Consider the following 18,331-nt stretch of genomic DNA (forward strand, 5'->3'; position numbering starts at 1 on the left):
CGGTTTGCTGATGGACCGTCTATTTTGAATAAAGCTACTACGACCATTTTCATCAAGTCTTTGTGTGGACCATGCATGCTCATTGAAGCCTTGCAAGAACCCTAGGAGGATGGCACTGTTGTTATGCCCATTTTACAGATGACCAAACCAGGGCTCAGAGAGATGAAATTTCTAGCCCATGGCCACACAGATAGTAAAAGCTGAGAATAGGATTCTAGCCCAAGTTCGTCTGACTGCGGGGTCTTTAAGTTTTTGTTCCCTCGCTGTAGTGTCTTCGCATCACAGCTGATCGAGGTCATTAAGTATAGAGACAAATGGGTCCTCACCTCAGTGACCTGTTGTTCATAACTGAGTTTTAGCTTAAGTACAGTAGATGGTATTGATAATAATGGCTCTGAGTCACCAAGAAAAGTTTCCATTAAACCTATATTTGAAGTGGACAAAAAATCTGTAAGCCATTTTAGAGAAATTTCTAGCCAAGGTCATAACAATAAAAGCAAGCAAGCAAACAAAGAAAAGTTTTGCTACTCAAAACGCTGTTGTCTGGAAATCTCACTTAGCTGTAATACGTCCTCTCCTGAGGAAGCCAGCACAGAAGGTGTTACTGGGTATATAGACTAGTATATAAATAATGCACATATAAGAAACCACTCTGTTCTTTGTAGAGCCAAACAGAATAGATTTTTGGAGAGTCTGCTGGTTCTTGCTTTGAAAGATGTTGCTAAGCAATGTTGCTAATATTATGGAAAGACAGCTTTCCTCCCCATTTTTCCACTCAGCCCCAGAAAGCCTAGAGTTGGAAGTGGCTCCACTGGTAGCAACAGCTAATCAGTGAGGTGGGGAACGACTGGGGACCCTGAGCATGAGATGACTGTGCTGCAGGCCACCCACCCTTGGCCCCATCTACTCCCGATTCTCTGGAGTGACCCCTGGCAGCCTCCATGCAAAATCTGCTTCCTGCTCATCAGAAATTTCACACATGGAAGAATCCTTTTGAATGTTTCTACTGTGGGAAAAGTTATAGCCATGCCGTTTAGATTCATGGGTTCAAAATTCCATAAATAAACCAAAAAGAAATATTTTAAATACCTTCAGTAACCCAAGAAATAGGTGAAGAACTCCTTTCTTCTTCCTCCTACCCCCTTTTTTGTAATTCCTGAACAGGAAATCAGCGAAGTTCTGATTATCATCATGCATTGCAGGCTCTGGGTACTAAATGATGTGCAGCCCAAAGGCTGGATGCCTGCCACTGAGTGGGATCTGTGGGTTTCCTCAGGCATGGTTTCCTCTCCCTGGAGCTCGGAAATGCCACACAAGTCACCGAGATCCCTTTCCAAAATCTGAGCCAGTTTCTCGGCAGATCCTCTGTTCAGTGTGACATGTGTGGCTCCGGGGAAGTAGGCTGAGCTGTGGTTCCCAAGCTTGGCTTCCATGCCCAGCCTGGGCATGGCCTGTTGCTATCCCCAAAGGAGCCTGTTGTGGTGGGAGGGACCCCTTTGGGGGCTGGTCATGGGCTCTGAGAGGGGAGGTTAGGAGCTGGGAGGAGAGTCAACGTGTGGCAAAGATCCCTCCTGCGTCTCTCTCTCTCTTTTCAAAATAGAAACTGCTTCCCCACTTCAAATGACCTTCCCAATCTTTCCCTTCCCTCCCCTTTCCCTCTCCCCCTTCCTCTTTCTCCTTTTCCTCATATGGTGGTATCCCAGAGACGCAACTGTAACATGGTCCAGCAGGGGGTGCTGACGTACCTGCCAAGAATGAATGTCAGTCTGGCTCCTTGCAAGCACAGGTGTGAGTGCTCTGCAGAGAGACATGAGGGGGCTTCTGAGTGATTTCTCTCGGAGCTGGAGCTGGTGTGTACCCCCAAAGCCATAAGAGAGTGGGGATGCTGGCCTGTCCTGAGCAGGTCTAAAGTTGTATAACTCTTGAATTGCTCCAAAGGTTGTGTGATCCACGGGATGGCTGGGCACACTGTCCCCTGTAGAAGGGGAGAAGCAAGATATCTGAAAATAGCTGGTTTTCGTAAAAGGCCCTACCCTGTAGCTCCACAGTCCCTGTTGCCTCACATCTCCCCGTGATCCTAGCCAAGGAGGGTTGAAATCCTTTTGGGGAGCAGTGGAGGCACTGGTAGTGGAGGTGGGGTGGGGGGGGGGGAAGGAGCGCTTGCTTTGGCCTCTCTCTCAGACCTGGGCGCTGGCAGCGGGACTGATTCCTGCTTTCACGCGGATGTGTCTCCTGGAGCGGCTTCCCAGGCACAGAAAGCCCTTTTCTTCAGGACCAAGCATGCGTGTCTGTCTGCTTCACCCCACTGGCCCCTTAGGAATGGGCTGTGCAGCTGTCTGCCCTCTGTTCATGATTAACTGCCCTGTCCCCTTCCCCACCCAGCTCCCACCCAGGCCCCCTCAGCCTTTGGGTTTCCCCGGATTGGGACAGAGACCCAGGCTGGCAGCTGCCTGGCACTTTGTTCTCAGGGACTGTGGGCTGGGAAGGGGGGAGGGCTGGAACAGAGGTCCTGTGAGCTGGGACACCGCTGAGGATAAACTGCTGCTCAGTGGCCTGGGATCCGGGAGAAGACCCCTTCTCTGACCACTGTGGTCCTCACTGACCTCACTCCCTGTGGTCTGGAAGTGTCCAGTCTTCTCCGTCCACCCCAAAGTGCCCCATGGATGTGGCCCTAGAAGACCTTTGGGTCACTTATCTGAAAAATCGTTCCCTTTTGGTTCTCTTTCAAATTTTGTGATTTTTTCAAGGACATTGTCTTCATTTGGTGCAAGTGTGTAGCTAAAAACTAATGCTTGTCTATTTTTCTCTTTTAACGAAGGTGCTTCAGGTGCCGAGCCTTCACCAGGCAACAGAATTGAGCTAGAATTTACTAAGTTTGTGTATGTTTTCATGGGATGAATGACAAGCAATAATAGATTTTAGGGTGGTAATAATGTTTTCTTTTAAAATTAGTTAAGTGAGTGGATTTAATTAAAGCAAAGTTAATAAGTAAATAACTGAGTAGTATGGTATTAAGACGTTGTGAAGGTGGTATGCGAATGGCCTAACTTGGGGGAACAGTGGCTGGGTCACGTTGGATAAACTGGATAAGCCACGAATGGGATGGTTTTGTGGTTTCATGTGTGTTAGCCCTGCTTATTTTGAGCAAGGATGGTCTTACATTTCTCTTACCCTAGTTTCTTGCACAAAGCTGGATGCGTCCTAATTGTTTCATAAATGTTGGTGGAATGGCCAAATCTAGCAGATGGCCATTACATTCTCTGCCATTGATGGGTTTCCTTATGCTTTGGTGTTTCCTGTGTGGGTTGTGGGCAGAAGGAATGGCTCTCCCACCCCCAGGAAACTTCTACCTCTTAGGGCGCTAGGAATCAGATCAGGTTACGGTCTTGGGGGGACAACCTTATATTTTCAGCCACATTGGGGCTGGAAACATTGTGGTTGTAGATGAGTTGAGAGGGCCTGGAAGCCCAGAACAACAATGAATAAAGTCACCTGCTTGGTGGAAAGATTTTTCACTTTCATCCCAATGCCCTGTTTCTCACTGATACACTTGACCTAAAATACCTCCCAGGAAGTGGGGCATAGGTGGGAGCCATCCACATTCACCCACCTGGAAGGGAGTCAGGTCTTGCACCGAGGTGTACTCTACCTGTGTGTGGATAAACACCCCATGCTGGCCTAGACCTACAGCCAATGCCTCCAGCACACTCCTGGCCATGGAGAGGTTCTGTGTATGGCAAAGGCTGGAGGAGCCCTGGGCTGTATGTGCTGCAACGCTGCCCTCTTACCCACTGAGGACATACTCATTTCCCCATTCTTCTTCCAGACTGATTCTCAGGTCACTTACTGGTGTAGTCCTTGAAGCCAGGGTAGCTGCAATCCCAGGGGTGGGGCCTGGGACACTCCTCTCTGGCTATAGATAGATGTCCATGGCTATATCTGTGATCTCCCACCACCCAGGCAGGCTGGGGGGGGGGGGCCTGAGGCCATTGCTAATGGATGCTTCATAAATAAACCAGGCACATTTTGGCACCACTCCGGCGCTCCCTGCCCTCCCCCCAGTTCCAATGCCAGCAAGAAGCTGTGCCCACTGGAGAGGTGGGGTTGAGGCCTCAGGCCCTTGAATTCATTCGCAGCCCCCGTCCCCTCTCTAGCAAGGTCCCCTTCCCTGTCTGGATTTTCTCTGCTTGCTTGAACTGCAGACTGTGTAAAAAACAAGGCAAATTGCCTCAGGGACCTCTTTGGCCCCAACAGGGCTATTTCCAAAGATGGACTAATTGGTTTGTTTTAATTCCCTCCAGTCCTCTGCCCATTCCCTTCCCTAGGGGGATGGAAGGAGAAGCAAAGCCAGTAGTTAAGCAGGGGGTGGGGGGAGGTGAGGGTGGTGAGAGGGTGCTAGGCTTCCTGGCAGCAAATGGAAGTGACTGAGTGGGGCTTAGGAGCGCCCCACGCCCGTAGTAGAGACCGGGCCAGGGCCCTTTCCCCACCGCCTGGCTTCTGAAGTGAAGAAGAAGCGTGCACGCGGTGTGTAGGAGGAGGGGAAGAATGCACGTTTGGGTGTGTGAGGCGGCCCGCGCTGGGGCCCCGGCTGCCGTGGAGTAGGGTCCCCCTCCCTCCACCTGCATCTCCCTGGCAACCTGGGACGCGAGGTGCAGGTGTAGCAGCCAGGAAATCTATCATTGACCCTATGTTTTGTCAAACTCCCAGGGCCGGGAAAACAAATGTTAACCGGGGGACTGACCCCAGCCCACATCGATGCGGACTCTGTAGTAGATCCCTCTACCCCCGCATGACAATCCTTTCCCGGATTTGGGGAAAGGTGAGAGGTAGCATACGGCCGAGTCAAAACGCCAGGGATCCCTGGCCCGGGAGGGCGGGCGCCGCGCGCTGGGCACGGGATGCCCTTCTAACCGCCCGGCAGCCTGGCCGCGGGCGGAGGAGGCCCGCGGCGGTGCCCGCTCGCGAAGGCAGTTTCGCTTGGACTGAGGACGCGCGTTTCCTCTCGGTGCATGTTTTTTCTCCCTCTGTTTTAAAGACAGTGACAGCATCGGAGAAGTATCTCGGCGGGCCGGGCTGGGAAAGCGCGTCAGCCGCCTTTGCCTGGGGAGGGAGCCCGGGGCCCGGCCAGCGGGGGCGGGGGACACGGAGCGCTGAGGAGGGGGCCGAGGAGAGGCGAGGGAGCCCTGGGGCCTGGCCGCCCGGCGGGACGGGAAGGAGCCGGGGCGCGGGGCGGAGGGCGAACGCGGGCGCCGAGCCCCGGGAGCGCTGAGCGCGAGCCGGCCGCCTTCCTCCGGGGGCGGCCGGGCCGCTTGAACCGCCCGCAGCCGGGGCGCCCCGGGCCGGGGCCCGAGAGGCGGGTCCAGGGCGGGGTCCGGGGCGCGGGCGGCGCGTCGGAGCCAGAGCCCCGGAGCCGCCCGTCCGGGCCGCGCCCCTAGCGAACCTTGGAAATGCCCGCGCTGGGGGAGCGGGCACCGGCCGCCCGGCGGGCCCCGAGGAGACACTGAAGGTCGCCGGGAAGTGAGCACCCAGTCACCTGACCCCCAGGGCGCACCTAGGCGGGGCGGGGCCCATGCGAGGCGAGCAGCCGGGGACCCGGGCGCGGGCGCAGGGGCCGGGAGCGGGCGGCGCGGAGCGCGCGGAGCGGGGCTTGCGGGGGCGCGCGGCGGGCGGGCGAGGGCGCGGCCGGGCACCGCCGGCGGCCTCGCCATGTCCCAGCCGGCGGGGAGGATGCATTGCCGAAAGGCGGGGATCCGCGCCGCCGTGGTGCTCATCGGACTCCTGCACAAATCCCGAAAACAGAGTAAAGAGAAAAGGTAAAGCCTGGCAGCGCCACCTCCCCCTTCCCGCTGCTTTCGGGCTAAATTCCCGTTTTCTTTGGGGTGGACTTTTCCAAGAGGGCGTTTGGCTCCGAGCTGGATGGGGAAAAGCCTCTACTCCGGTCGCTGTCTGGGGAGCGAGTTCGAAGCTTAGCCCCCGACACTGGCTGTTATGGGAAAGCCCGGGCAGGGCATTGGCTGGGTCGGAGGGCGGCTGGGAGAACCCTTCGGACTTCATCCCCAACAGAGGGTCACCAAGTCCTTCACTTCCACTCCCCGAATTTGCCTATCGCGGCGCCCTTCCCAAAGCCTGCAGCGCGAGTAGCATTGATCCGACCCGGGCGACCGTCTCTGGCTCAGGCCCGAATGGCCCAGTACGCTGGGGATGCCATTTGCTTCTCTGCAACTTGGCTGAGCCCGCGAGGTGCCGGCCAGGTCGGGATCTGCTAGCTTTGCGCAAGGTGCCGGCCGGCGAGGAGCAAGTTTGGAGGTTGCTTGCCACCTCCACCCCTGCCTCCGTGTCCCTCTGTCTTTGGGTTTTTCTGTCTTTGACTCTTCACCTTTCTTGGGTTTACTCTCTTAATTGTTTAATCCTGGGTGTTGAAAATCGTTCTCTCAGGCGGTTTCAGAGATAGGCTGGAGGACCTATGGGGTGAGAGATGTGGGGTTTGGGATGGACAAAGGAGCTTTTGGGGTTGTTTCCGGGGCTGCAGCCCCCAGCTGCAGACGTGATGTCCACGAGACCCCAGGGAGCTGCCCACACAGGCTGGCATAGCCTCCCTCCTCTGCTAGGGTATATGAGCCCAAAGCTTCCCAGCAACCGGGGGTCATTAGAGTTGACTGTCCACAGAGATGCTGTGGGGATTTGGGGTAACTGCTGGTGGCCCTGCGGCATCCTAATTTCCAGAGGAGTTCAGAGTTAGTGCTGCGTTCTGCGTTGGACAAGGGCTAAGACAAGGGCAGTGGAGCCATAGATGCCTGGCTGGTGACTGGTGGCCCCTGGGCTTGCCCAGAAGCTGGGTGTGCCTGTGGAAGGTGACGGGCAATGAACTAACTGGGGCACTTGGAGAAGCTGGCATGGGTTGCCGCTTATGGTTTGGTTGTCTCTCATCCCTCCTGTTCCCTTTCCTATAACGTAGTCTAATTTGATGTTTCCCACAGCGCAGGATGAGTCTTCAGTGAAGTAACTGAAGGTGGTTAAGCATGAAATAACATTGAGTCACCTAGTGAGAAAGTTCTTCCCTTTTCAGTTCTCTGCTAATCCCTGTAATTTCTTCAAGGGGAAAGTTTTAGATTGGTGCTAGTCTGGCTTTAACACCTTTTTAACACTTGCTAATCTCCCTTTTATAACAAAGAGAGCAGACCTCTGGCTCAGGGCCTTTAAATTGGGGAACAGTGCCTGCCTATAACTTAGGTTGTTTTTGTACTGTTTATTTTTAGGATTCTCTCCTGGTTTTGGCCAGTGATACTAATTTTCCCTCTTGCAGTGGTGATATAAAGCATCCCTTTAAATTAGATGTATCAAGTCACAAGAATGAGCCTATTTAGTAGAAACAGTAGTAATAGTACAAATGGTATAGAATATGGCAGAAATTCTGCAGGTGATCTAGGAATGACTGATGCCCAGGGAACACTTGTCTAGCTGAAGAAGCTGCCAGCAGGACTCCGGAGCTCAGGGCTCCATGTCTGGGCCCCATTCTCCCGTAGACTTTGATTCTCATCTATTCCGTGCCCTTTGGCATTTTATCTGTACAGTGGGGGTAAACAATCCAACCCTCTGAAGTCAGAAGGATATGGGATGGCTGTTCTGAGACAACCTGGACCTGTTTTGAGGGATGAGAAGGGAGACGTGCTCCATAGAAAGGCAGATGCATCGGAACACATCTGTCTCTGAGTGTAGAATGTGGGAGCATGGCAAAAGCCCTGCACAGAGGGCTAGAAGCTCTAGTCCTGGCTCCTCCGTTGACTGTGATGTGATAGATTTCATCTCTTTGCGCCTCAGTTCCTGCATCCACACAAAGGGCGTGCAAGGCTCAAGGGCGATAACGTGGGTAAACGTGCATCTGAAAGGTAGGAAGTGCTGCATGGGGATGGAGAGGTTTGATTGGAACTGCTCCCATTCTCCTCTCTCTGGGCCCATGTCCCAGAAACGAAGGTAAGATGTTTGGTGACGACAGCCCCACCAGGAGTCCAGACCAGCCATGCATGGCCCGAGGAGGCAGCCAGGCAGGTGTGGACCTGGGCAGAGATAGTCTGGGGGTGGGGAGGCTGCAGTGAGGCAACAGGGAAGGACGTGGACAGGGGACAGGAAGGGATTGGCCGGGGTGAGGATGTCCCAGGCTCAGGGTACTTGTCTTTCCTCCTGGATGCACTGTGCTCTTCCCTGCAAGGCAGGCATACAGTGGTGACCCTCCTAACCTCTGCCTTTGTCCTAGTCTTCTGTTGCTCCTGCCATCCTGATGGCTTTGGCCATGGATTTAACCTACCAAGGAGAGAGAGGGCTTGCTTTCATGTTTGTGCTAAACGACCTTTGCTTCCCTTGCTGTTTGTTTTCTGGAGTTCCTTTGTCTTTAAGCGTCTGAAATCAGTGCCGTGTACATGATTGACCCTTGCTCTGCAGGCACCGGCCGTGGGGGGGCCTGGAGCAGGCTGCAGCTGCCAACCTCTCTTAAGCACCTTCCTAAACTCCACGATGAGTGTTAAATTTGCCGAGTTCCTCCTTCCTTCCCCCCCTCATCACAGGGTCAGGTCAGATCCAGGTCCCCTCCTCATCCTTCCCAGAAGGCTTGATTCACCCATCGATCGTCCCAGCACCTCTACTGACAGGCTTGTGCAGATAACGCTTGTGGCTGTTGGCCATAAGGGATGTTAAGTACTGTGTGTCTTGCAGTAATGGCCCAGTGGTCCTTGTCACCTTCCTGTCCTCCGCAGGCCACTTGGAGATAGTGTATATGGGGGGCAGGTAGGTGTGCCAGGGAGAATGGTAACGACACAGGTAACCCGTAGGGGCTCAGAAGCAAGAGACTCCCAGGCACTCTTGGTAGGTCCTGAGAACTGTACCCAAAGCTCCAGCCTCAGTTGGAGCTGGAGAAATGTGGGTAGGGCTCATCAGCCTTGACCTGACGGCTCTCTGGGAGTTGTGGGACAACCTGGAGGTTCTGCTTCTTTCCCACCATCTTCCAGGGATTCCATCACCAGCGATCCTACAGAAACAATGTTGTGTTTGAGAGGGGAATGAATTTGAGCATGGTTCCAAGGAGGCACCTGAATGAAGACTTGCTTGGAGATGGAAGTTTGGAAAGCCCTGTAATGGAGAGCTCCTTTAAAGCGCTCTGGGGGCTTCCCTGGTGGTGCAGTGGTTAAGAATCCTCCTGCCAATGCAGGGGACACGGTTTGAGCCCTGGTCTGGGAAGAACCCACATGCCACAGAGCAACTAAGCCCGTGCGCCACAACTGCTGAGCCTGCACTCTAGAGCCCACAAGCCACAACTACTGAGCCCGTGTGCCACAACTCCTGAAGCCTGTGTGCCTAGAGCCCGTGCTCCGCAACAAGAGAAGCCACAGCAATGAGACGCCCACGCACCGCAACGAAGACCCAACGCAGCCAAAAATAAATAAATAAATAAATAAATAAATGTTTAAAAAAAAAATCGCTCTGATTTTCAGAGCATATAGATGTGGCAGAGCAGGGTAAATCCAGAGCACCCCTTCAATAATAATAGAAGTAGATGGTGAGGGGAGTGGTGCCCTCTGAGGGGGAAATGGGGATCTTTAGCTGGAAGGACTGAGGTAGAGGAACACAGTCAAATTTTGTACCTTCTGAAATGTGTGGGTAAAGTCCGTGTGGCTGCGGGTATGACATTCTGAACTGGAGAGAGGTCAATTAGCATAAATGAAAGAGAAATCCACATTTTACAGGGGGTAGTTATTTTGGGACAACTCTCACCATGGGATTTATGAGGAGGAAAATATAAATTCACTCATCGTTCAGCAAATCACGAATGGCAGGCTGTGGGGAGGCGGAACAGTGAATCTAAGGAACCTGGTCTCTCCATTGTCGGTAGGATGTCTAGTGGGTTATTCCTGTGTACGGTATTAGAAAAAGTTTATCCCTAGCTTAAAAAAAAACCTTTATTGTGGAAATTCTCAAGTGTGCTGCAAAGTGGAGAGAATAGTGTAATATAATACCCAGTTTCAACCCTTATCAACTCATGGCCAATCTTGTTTCATTTATTTACCAATCCACTCCCCCACAAGATTATTTTGAAGAAATCCCAGACATTATATCGTTTCATTCTTAAATATTTCATGTATCTTAAAGATAAGAATTCTTCTAAGAAACTAGCAATTATCAGACCCCCTTAGTTAACAATAATTTCTTAATATCACATTCAGTTGGTGTTCAGATTTCCCTAATTGCCTCCTAAAAGTTTTTCAAAAGTTTTTTTGGGTTAGGATTCACAAAATCCAGTGTGATTGGTGATATGTCTCATTATAAGTTTTCTCCTCCAACTCTTTTTTCCCCCTTACGATTTCTTTATTGAAGAAACTGTGTTGTCTTGGGGAGTTCCCCAGAGTCAGGATTTTGTGGATGGAGTCTCTGAGTGTCATTTAACATGTTCTGCTGTCCCCTATGTAACTGTAAGTTGGTATTTAGTTCTAGAAACTCCATCAGATTTGGGTTTGATTTTTTTTTTTTTTTGGTAAGACCATGCCAGTGGAGGTTGTCCAGTTGTCTGCTTTTGTGATGTTAGCAACCATTGATTGCTTTGTCCTTAGGGTTTGAAGGCTGGTGTCATGGATGATACTTGGGTTCTCACATGGGAGAGCCGGTGACAGCCCTGCAAGCTGCCTGGATGAGGGTGTCCGAGCCTCAGGAGTGTCCAGGAGTCCTGGCCTTGGAGTCCCAGAGTCCCAGGGCTGGAAGGGGCACAAGGCAGGAGCTAGTCTGCTCCCAGGCCCCAGAACAGATGGCCGCTTGTTCTCTTCTTAGGAGGTGGCTGGGTCCTGCCCTCTGTGGAAGGGCCTGGTCCTCGCCCTCTCTTGTCTCATGTTTGACCCGGTTGGCTGTCGTTGCTTTAAAGAACAAACGTCTCCCTTTAACCAGCTTCCCATTTCTAACTTCACTGCGAGTCTGAGGAGTTAAGGAACAGAATTTGAGGCATAAATGAGTTTATTAGATTCCTTTTGAGCCATTATTTTAATCTCCTATTTGGTCTCCTCGCTTCTCGTCCCCCTTACCCATTCTCCTGATGGCGGCCACAGCGGAGTTTTAAAAGTTCAAATAAAATTAAGTCTGTCTACTCCGTAGGCTTTCCATTACACTTTTTTTTTTTTGTTTTTTTTTTTTAGAAAAGACCCTGATTATTTTTTTAAAATTTATTAAATTTATTTATTTTTGGCTGTGTTGGGTCTTCGTTGCTGCGCACAGGCTTTCTCTAGTTGCGGTGAGCGGGAGCTACTCTTTGTTGCGGTGCGTGGGCTTCTCATTGAAGTGGCTTCTCTTGTTGAGGAGCACGGGCTCTAGGCATGCGGGCTTCAGTAGTTGTGGCACATGGGCTCAGTAGTTGTGGCTCGCGGGCTCTAGAGTGCAGGCTCAGTAGTTGTGGCGCACAGGCTTAGTTGCTCCGTAGCATGTGGGATCTTCCCAGACCAGGGCTCGAACCCGTGTTCCCTGCATTGGCAGGTGGATTCTTAACCACTGCGCCACCAGGGAAGCCCTCCATTACACTTTAAATTTTTTTTAAAGTTTTTTTTTTTAATGGCTTTATTTTATTTTATTTTTTTTGGCCGCATGGCATGTGGGATCTTTGTTCCCTGACCAGGGATTGAATCACGCCCTCTGCATTGGAAGCATGGAGTCTTAACCACTGGGCCACCAGGGAAGTCCCTCCAAGACACTTTAAGTTAAATCTAAACTCTGAAGCTGGGTCTACTTCCCCTGCCTGGTTCTGTGAACCTGTCTCTTAACACGTCCCCCCTCACTCACTGTGATCACTGTACTTCTGCTGCAAAGGCCTTCTCTCTGTTTCTAGAACATGCCAAGCTTGCTTCTACCCCAGGCTCTTTATACATGCTCTTTACAGTGACTTTATTGACTGTGCTTCCTCATCATCGGGCTCTCAACTCAGATGTCATCTCCTCCAAAAGGACTTCTCTGACCATCCAACCTAAACAACTCACTCCAGCCGTTTTTACTTTACTCTGACTTATTTCCTCCATGGCACTTATCATTCACTGATATCATCTAGCGTAGGTAATAAATAATTTATTGGCCATTCCCTCCCCTAGAAGGTGAGCTGTCTGAGAGCAGGGACTTTGCCTTTTTCACATCATTGCCTACTTTAGGAGCGCTCAGTAAATATTTGCTGAATGAATGAATGAATGAATGAATGAACTCACTCACTGACTCCCCCGGTGAAATGTGCCCATTGCTTCTTACCTCGAGGTCCTCTTAATACTGCAGTGCCCTCTGACACAGGTTTCAAGATGCCCCTTTTCTTGTCTGAGATTTTCCCCCTTTCCTCTCTTTCCTTCCCTTCCGGAAGAGATTTTGGAGAGAAATGAACCTGATTGCTTGCACATGTGTATTTCCATTGTTAGTCCTCTAACTCCTTCCTGCCTCTGCGTGGTTTGGGGACCCATAGATGTGAGGGTCCAGGCTGAGTCCAGCCCACCCTGAAGCTGGGTCTGGGCGCCAGGACTGTCCTGACTCTGGGTTCCTAGATTTGGGGTCCTGGGGCTGCTGTCTGATAGGCAGAGGCAGGCTCCCTTCATTTATGCCCAAGAGGGGCCAGTGGGCGTCTGAATTAGCGAACAGTCGCCATTAGCAAATATACATTTTTTTTCTAAATGCAGCTTTATCTCTTGGGAGCCTGCGTGGTGCACAGATGGCTGGTTCCCAGGATGTTGCCAAATAGAGGGCTTGCCAGGCCTGCTCGGTTAAACCAACGAAAATCACTTCTGTGCAAACGGGGGCTGCTGAAGGGCGCAGGAAGTTTCTCAGTCATTTTAAGCAGATGAGGCCCGCCTCCCGCCCCTACCCCCCCATCTGCTCAACAAACGGAGTTTATTTGCCTCCCAGATGCACAAAAAGTAAAGGAGGTAGGCAAGATGATTTCAGGTGGACAAGTGCTTTTTATTTTAACAGCTATTTAAAAAAAATGAATTCTGTCAAGTGACGTTGTTTTTCCATGTATGACAGTTACGTAACATTTTTTAAAAGTAAATTTGTTTAAGTAAGAAATGGCGAGTCATTTAAAGAAAAGTGTTAAGAAAAGTAATAGGTGGTACATGGATTTGGGGAAAATTGGGAAGATGGTGAGGAAATGCCTGCGGTTTAGGGAGCGCTGTTGGCAGGAAGGGGGCACTTTTCTCATATATTACAATGGACCCTACGGCACCAAAGTCCCGGGTTGTTGAGGACTGAATGATTGTAACAAGCCAACACCTTTTTTTTTTTTTTTTTAAATTAATTAATTAATTAATTTGGTTGCACCGGGTCTTAGTTGCAGCAGACGGGCTCCTTAGTTGCAGCACTTGGGCTCCTTTGTTGCGGCAGGTGGGCTCCTTAGTTGCAGCTTGCAGGCTCCTTAGCTGTGGCATGTGAACTCTTAGTTGCGGCATACACGTGGGATCTAGTTCCCCGACCAAGGATCTGAACAACGGCCCCCTGCGTTGGGAGTGCAGAGTTCCAGCCACTGCGCCACCAGGGAAGTCCTAGCCAACACCTTTTTTTTTTTTATTATTCCTTTAATGTTGTATCTATTTTATTTATTTATTTTTGGTTGCATAGTGTCTTCGTTGCTGCGCGCGGGCTTTCTCTAGTTGCAGTGAGCGGGGGCTACTGTTTGCTATGGTGCGTGGTGTACTCATTGGGCTGGCTTCTCTTGTTGAGGAGCACGGGCTCTAGGCGTGTGGGCTTCAGTAGTTGTGGCACGTGGGCTCAGTAGTTGTGGCTCATGGGCTCTAGAGCGCAGGCTCAGTAGTTGTGGCGCACAGGCTTAGTTGCTCCGTGGCATGTGGGATCTTCCCGGACCAGGGCTCGAACCCGTGTCCCGTGAATTGGCAGGCGGATTCTTAACCACTGTGCCACCAGAGAAGCCCTAGCCAACACGTTTTGAGGCTTACTGTTTTTGAGGCTCTGGGCTAAGGGCTCATGTGCACATCTATCTTAATTCTACCAGTTGTTATCTTTGTTTTCCAGGTGAGGGACAGAGGCTCAGAGGTCGAGAAGCCTGCTGGGGGCAGAATCAGAGGTGGAGGAGCAGGGATTTTTTTTTTTTAATTTATTTATTTATTTTTGGCTGTGTTGGGTCTTTGTTTCTGTATGAGGGCCTTCTCTAGTTGCGGCAAGCGGGGGCCACTCTTCGTTGCGGTGCGCGGGCCTCTCACTATCGCCGCCTCTCTTGTTGCGGAGCACAGGCTCCAGATGCGCAGGCTCAGTAGTTGTGGCTCACGGGCCCGGTTAGGAGCAGGGATTTTAACTCGGTTCTATTGAGGTCCAGAGACTGTGCTCTTAACTATTACATTATCTGGAACCCAGGATAAGCACTTATGCAGTGCCTGGCTTCTGAGAAGTGCTTCCTCCATGCTGTTGCTGTTATTATGAATGTCATGAAGGGTAACATCCACATAGTAAGTGCACAAGCCTTAAAGGTACAGCTCAACGAATTGTCACATATGTATCCGCCTGTGTAGACACCACCCGGATCAGATGTAGCACTTTCCAGAACCCCAGCAGGCTCCCTCAGGCCTCTCCACATTCCAGTTATAATTACTGTGGAGTCAGGCCCAGTGCCTCGCATCTGGGTGGTACCTGGGGTAGCCTTGACACCTGTGATAAAGGGAACTCATGTCATGAGGTGGTATTTCTGAGTGGGGAGTCCCAGTTCAACCGTGGTGGATGGGGTCAGACTCCACACTGGTTTCTAGGGGTGAGGGAGCCTGGTTTCACCTTCCCTTCTCCTTCCGGACGTGCTCAGTGGGGGCCTGGAGCCGATGCTGTGTTTATTTGCTGCCCTTGGAGCAAGGCTGGGTTGAAAAATTGTCACTTGCTTTTAAGCTTATCAGTTATGAACACTGTTTCATGAAGGCTGGAGCTCTGGCCAAGTCCTTCCCGGAGCCCTTCGGGGGTGGGCTGACCCTGCGGGGCCACTTCTCCAAAGGCAGGAGGGAGCCGGCTGTTGGTTAGAGCCATCCCCTCCCCTGTCCTTCTCCTCCTCCCCACTCTTCTGTTTCTTTACTATTAAGATCTTTACCAACCACACTGAATGTGTGTGGTAGAATCAGGGCGCTGTCTGATACCTGTTGTCATAAGTGCTTACTCTCGGGGCTAGAACAACTCGTAACAGCCCCCGAGCAAGGCGCAGCTCTCACCGGGTTTAGAGGACAGACCCTTGTAAGGGTGGAGGCGGGACCCCCCTCATTTTTCACTGTCATGTGCTACAATACCACAGTGTTCTGTCTGCAGAGAGTGGGGACAGCAGAACTGCTGGCACCTGGGAGTTTGTAATCTGAGGCAGAGGTGGGAAACTGGCCCCTGCACACTCTTCAGATCCTCATGAAGCCTCCACTGTGTACCAGACACTGTTGCAGGTGCTGGGGAGGCCGCAGGGAACAGCACAAAGCCCTGCCCGTTCTCAGGGGGGCTTGTTAGACCCACATATGTTTTCTACTTTTAAGCTGGTTTTTTTTTTTTTTTAAGCTGATATTTTTAAATTGGAAGGTTCCATGTTACAAATGTGTATTTCCATCTTCTCTTGAGAAATCAGAAGCCATGGCAACATTGGCTGGGCCCGCCTTCCTCATGGCACCTACAGTGCCAGCTGCCGGCTCCATACAGGGCTGGTGCCCTCCTGCTCACCCCAGCACCCATACCTGGCTGCACCTGTGTCACCTACCCCAGCCCCGAGGGATTGGATGTACAGTGTGGGAAGCAAGAGGCTCAGGGTTGGGAAGCTCTATGTGTAATTAACTGAACGTGGAGGCTGGGGGTTGGGTCTCAGCCCTGCATGCCCTTTGGGTCTCCTTGGTTTGGGGCAGGTCCACTGTGACTGGAAATGAGGGGTCCTGGCAGCCCGGCTGGGTGCCGTGCAGGAGCTGGGCTGCAGAATAGCCACTGTTAATTTGCCTGTAGATGTTCCTCCTCCCTTGCCCTCCCTAGTTACCCACAAATAAAATAACAGAAATTATGCGAGGCTGGGTTTGACAGAACAAAAACTCAGGAATCCCAAGAGAAGGGACAGGGAAGGGAACTAATATTCAGCTCCACTCTGGGCATGGCACTGGGCTGGCACTTAAACCTCACTAATTTCTTTCTCTGCACGACTGATCATTGTCATCTCCATTTCTCATGGAGGAGAAAACTGATGTTCAAAAGGGGTGGCAGGGGACTTCCCTGGTGGCACAGTGGTTAAGACTCCGTGCTCCCAATGCAGGGGGCTGGGGTTCGATCCCTGGTCAGGGAGCTAGATCCCACATGCATGCTGCAACTAAGAGTTCTCATTCCACAACTAAGGAGCCTGAGTGCTGCAACTAAGGAGCCCTCGAGCTGCAACTAAGGAGCCCGTGAGCCGCAACTGAGGAGCCCACTTGCCGCAACTAAGACCTCGTGCAACCAAATATAAATAAATAAATAAATGAAAACCATAAAAACCAAAAAACAAAAGGGGTGGCATGTTCAATGTCACTCAGCTTGTATAGCAGAGCTGTGATTCAAACCCAAGTCTGTTTACTGCCAAATTCTAGGCTTTTCTCCTATCCCTATTACATGGTGACCCTGGCCAAGTTACTTGACCTCTTTGCCCTTGACTTTCACCTTCTATGAAGTGGACTGTAGTGCATCTCACCAGGTATATGAAAAGGCTTCAGGTGATATTGAACTATGACACTTTAGCACCTTGTCGTTATTTTGTAAGGAAGGGACTGGATAGGTCTCTCGGGCAGCTGGGCTTCTTTTGAACACCAGGCCTTAGCCGGGGGGTGGGGTGTGCTTGGGGGACTGTGGAGCCTTAGTTGGGGGGTCTGTCCTGTCAGGCTTCAGATAAGCTGAAAGGTCTCTTGGCTGCTTTCCTCACTAATTAGAACAGAAATTCCTGCTCCTTTATGAGAACAGGAAGGTCTGGGCTGGAGCCCGGGTTACCCGTGCCATCTGTATTTTAATAGAACATTTATTTTAATAAGATATTTAATCTGAGATGCAAAGGCAGAAACAGTATGTAAATCAAGAGGTAACTGAAACAGGCTGTCTGAAAACTCTATCTGCAAATGTGCCAGAAAGGGCTTTTGAGTGTGACCTCAACAAAGACCGGTTACTGATAGCCGAGAAGGTCCCCCAGGGGCACAGCCGCGCGGAGCAGGACACAGGCTGTAGTGCAAGTGATGGGAACAAGGCCACCTGGCTTCCGCGTCTCAGGTCCTCTGACCTCTCCCCGCTTCTGGAAGGTGCTGCCACCCCCTCTGCAACATTGCCTTCTCTTTCCCCTCCGTAAATGCAAATGCAGGCGGCAGTCCTGCTTCTAAATGAGTTGAGTTCCAGACATTCATTCGTGCTGTTTCAGTTCACGTCCATCACTATACGTGGAGCACCGGATGTGTACCAGGCCCTGGACGATTGGGTCCAGGAGGAGAATGAGACACACTCCCTGCCTCAAGCAGTCTGTGTTCCCAAAGGAGAGACCAGACATGTAGTGTGAACCCAAGACCGGAGATGGTGGGTGCTGGAGAAGATGTGCCTTGTGCCCTGGAGGCCACCCGAGGAAGGCTTCACGGAGTTGGTGGTGTTTGAGGTGGGCCATGGAGCCTGGACAAGATTTCTGAAGGGAGTGGTGAAGTGGGGAAGTACATTCTAGTTAAATAGGATATGTAAGCAAAGGAATGGAGGTGGGATGAGCAGGGGACATGCTCAGAACCCAGTTGGACTGTGGCGTGGATTTCATGTTGGGGAATAGTGGGAAATGAGGCTGTCAGGGTCACCTGAGTCCCTTTTGTGGTTGGTGCTGAGTGTCGGGGAGAGAAGCGCAGGTTAGGCAATGGGAGGCTTCTATGCTCTGGGCCTCCCCCAAACCCACGTGGCAGTTTGGTACCCCAGTTAGCATAGAAAAGCAGAATCAGCGTTACGGTTGAAATAGAGTTCTGTAATATTTGTTTTATCGCAATCAATTTAGTCAGGGGTTTGGGGCTAGAGGGTCTTTGTGTTGGAGGAGAGGTGGGTGGTACCTCCAAAATGACTCTTCTGCTGGACAATTGAGCTGAATGAGTCAGGGATCTTTTGGTTTCAAGTGACAGACCCCCATTCCAGTTAACCTAAAGGAAGAAAAGAAATGTTTTTGGTTTAGGTCAACTGGAAAGTTCAAGGGAGCACAGATTCAGGAACGGCTGGATCCATGGCTCCAGTGGTGTCCTTGGGCACCAGCTTTCTTTCTCTGTCTCCAGGCTATGTTTTCTTTGAGTTGGCTTCATCCTCAGGTTTTCCACAAAGTCGGGTGATGTCTGCTTCAAGCTTACATTCTCCC

The 18,331-nt window shown here is 51.3% G+C and overlaps 1 protein-coding gene across 7 annotated transcripts in view; it reads left to right on the forward strand.

Moving 5' to 3' along the window:
- Positions 1–18,331, forward strand: part of RAP1GAP2 (RAP1 GTPase activating protein 2) — a 216,548-nt gene that overhangs the window by 69,113 nt on the left and 129,104 nt on the right. The window contains exon 1 of one of the 7 annotated variants that reach the window (XM_036837487.1): positions 5,681–5,813. The exons of the other annotated variants lie outside the window; for them this stretch is intronic. Coding sequence (XP_036693382.1) covers positions 5,707–5,813 — 107 coding nt within the window. The 5' untranslated portion in view covers positions 5,681–5,706. Of the gene's footprint in view, positions 1–5,680; positions 5,814–18,331 lie in introns of those variants that run through there. 7 annotated transcript variants of the gene reach the window in all.

The sequence above is a fragment of the Balaenoptera musculus genome, chromosome 20 (genome assembly GCF_009873245.2).
Source record: "Balaenoptera musculus isolate JJ_BM4_2016_0621 chromosome 20, mBalMus1.pri.v3, whole genome shotgun sequence".
Classification (NCBI taxonomy): domain Eukaryota; kingdom Metazoa; phylum Chordata; class Mammalia; order Artiodactyla; family Balaenopteridae; genus Balaenoptera; species Balaenoptera musculus.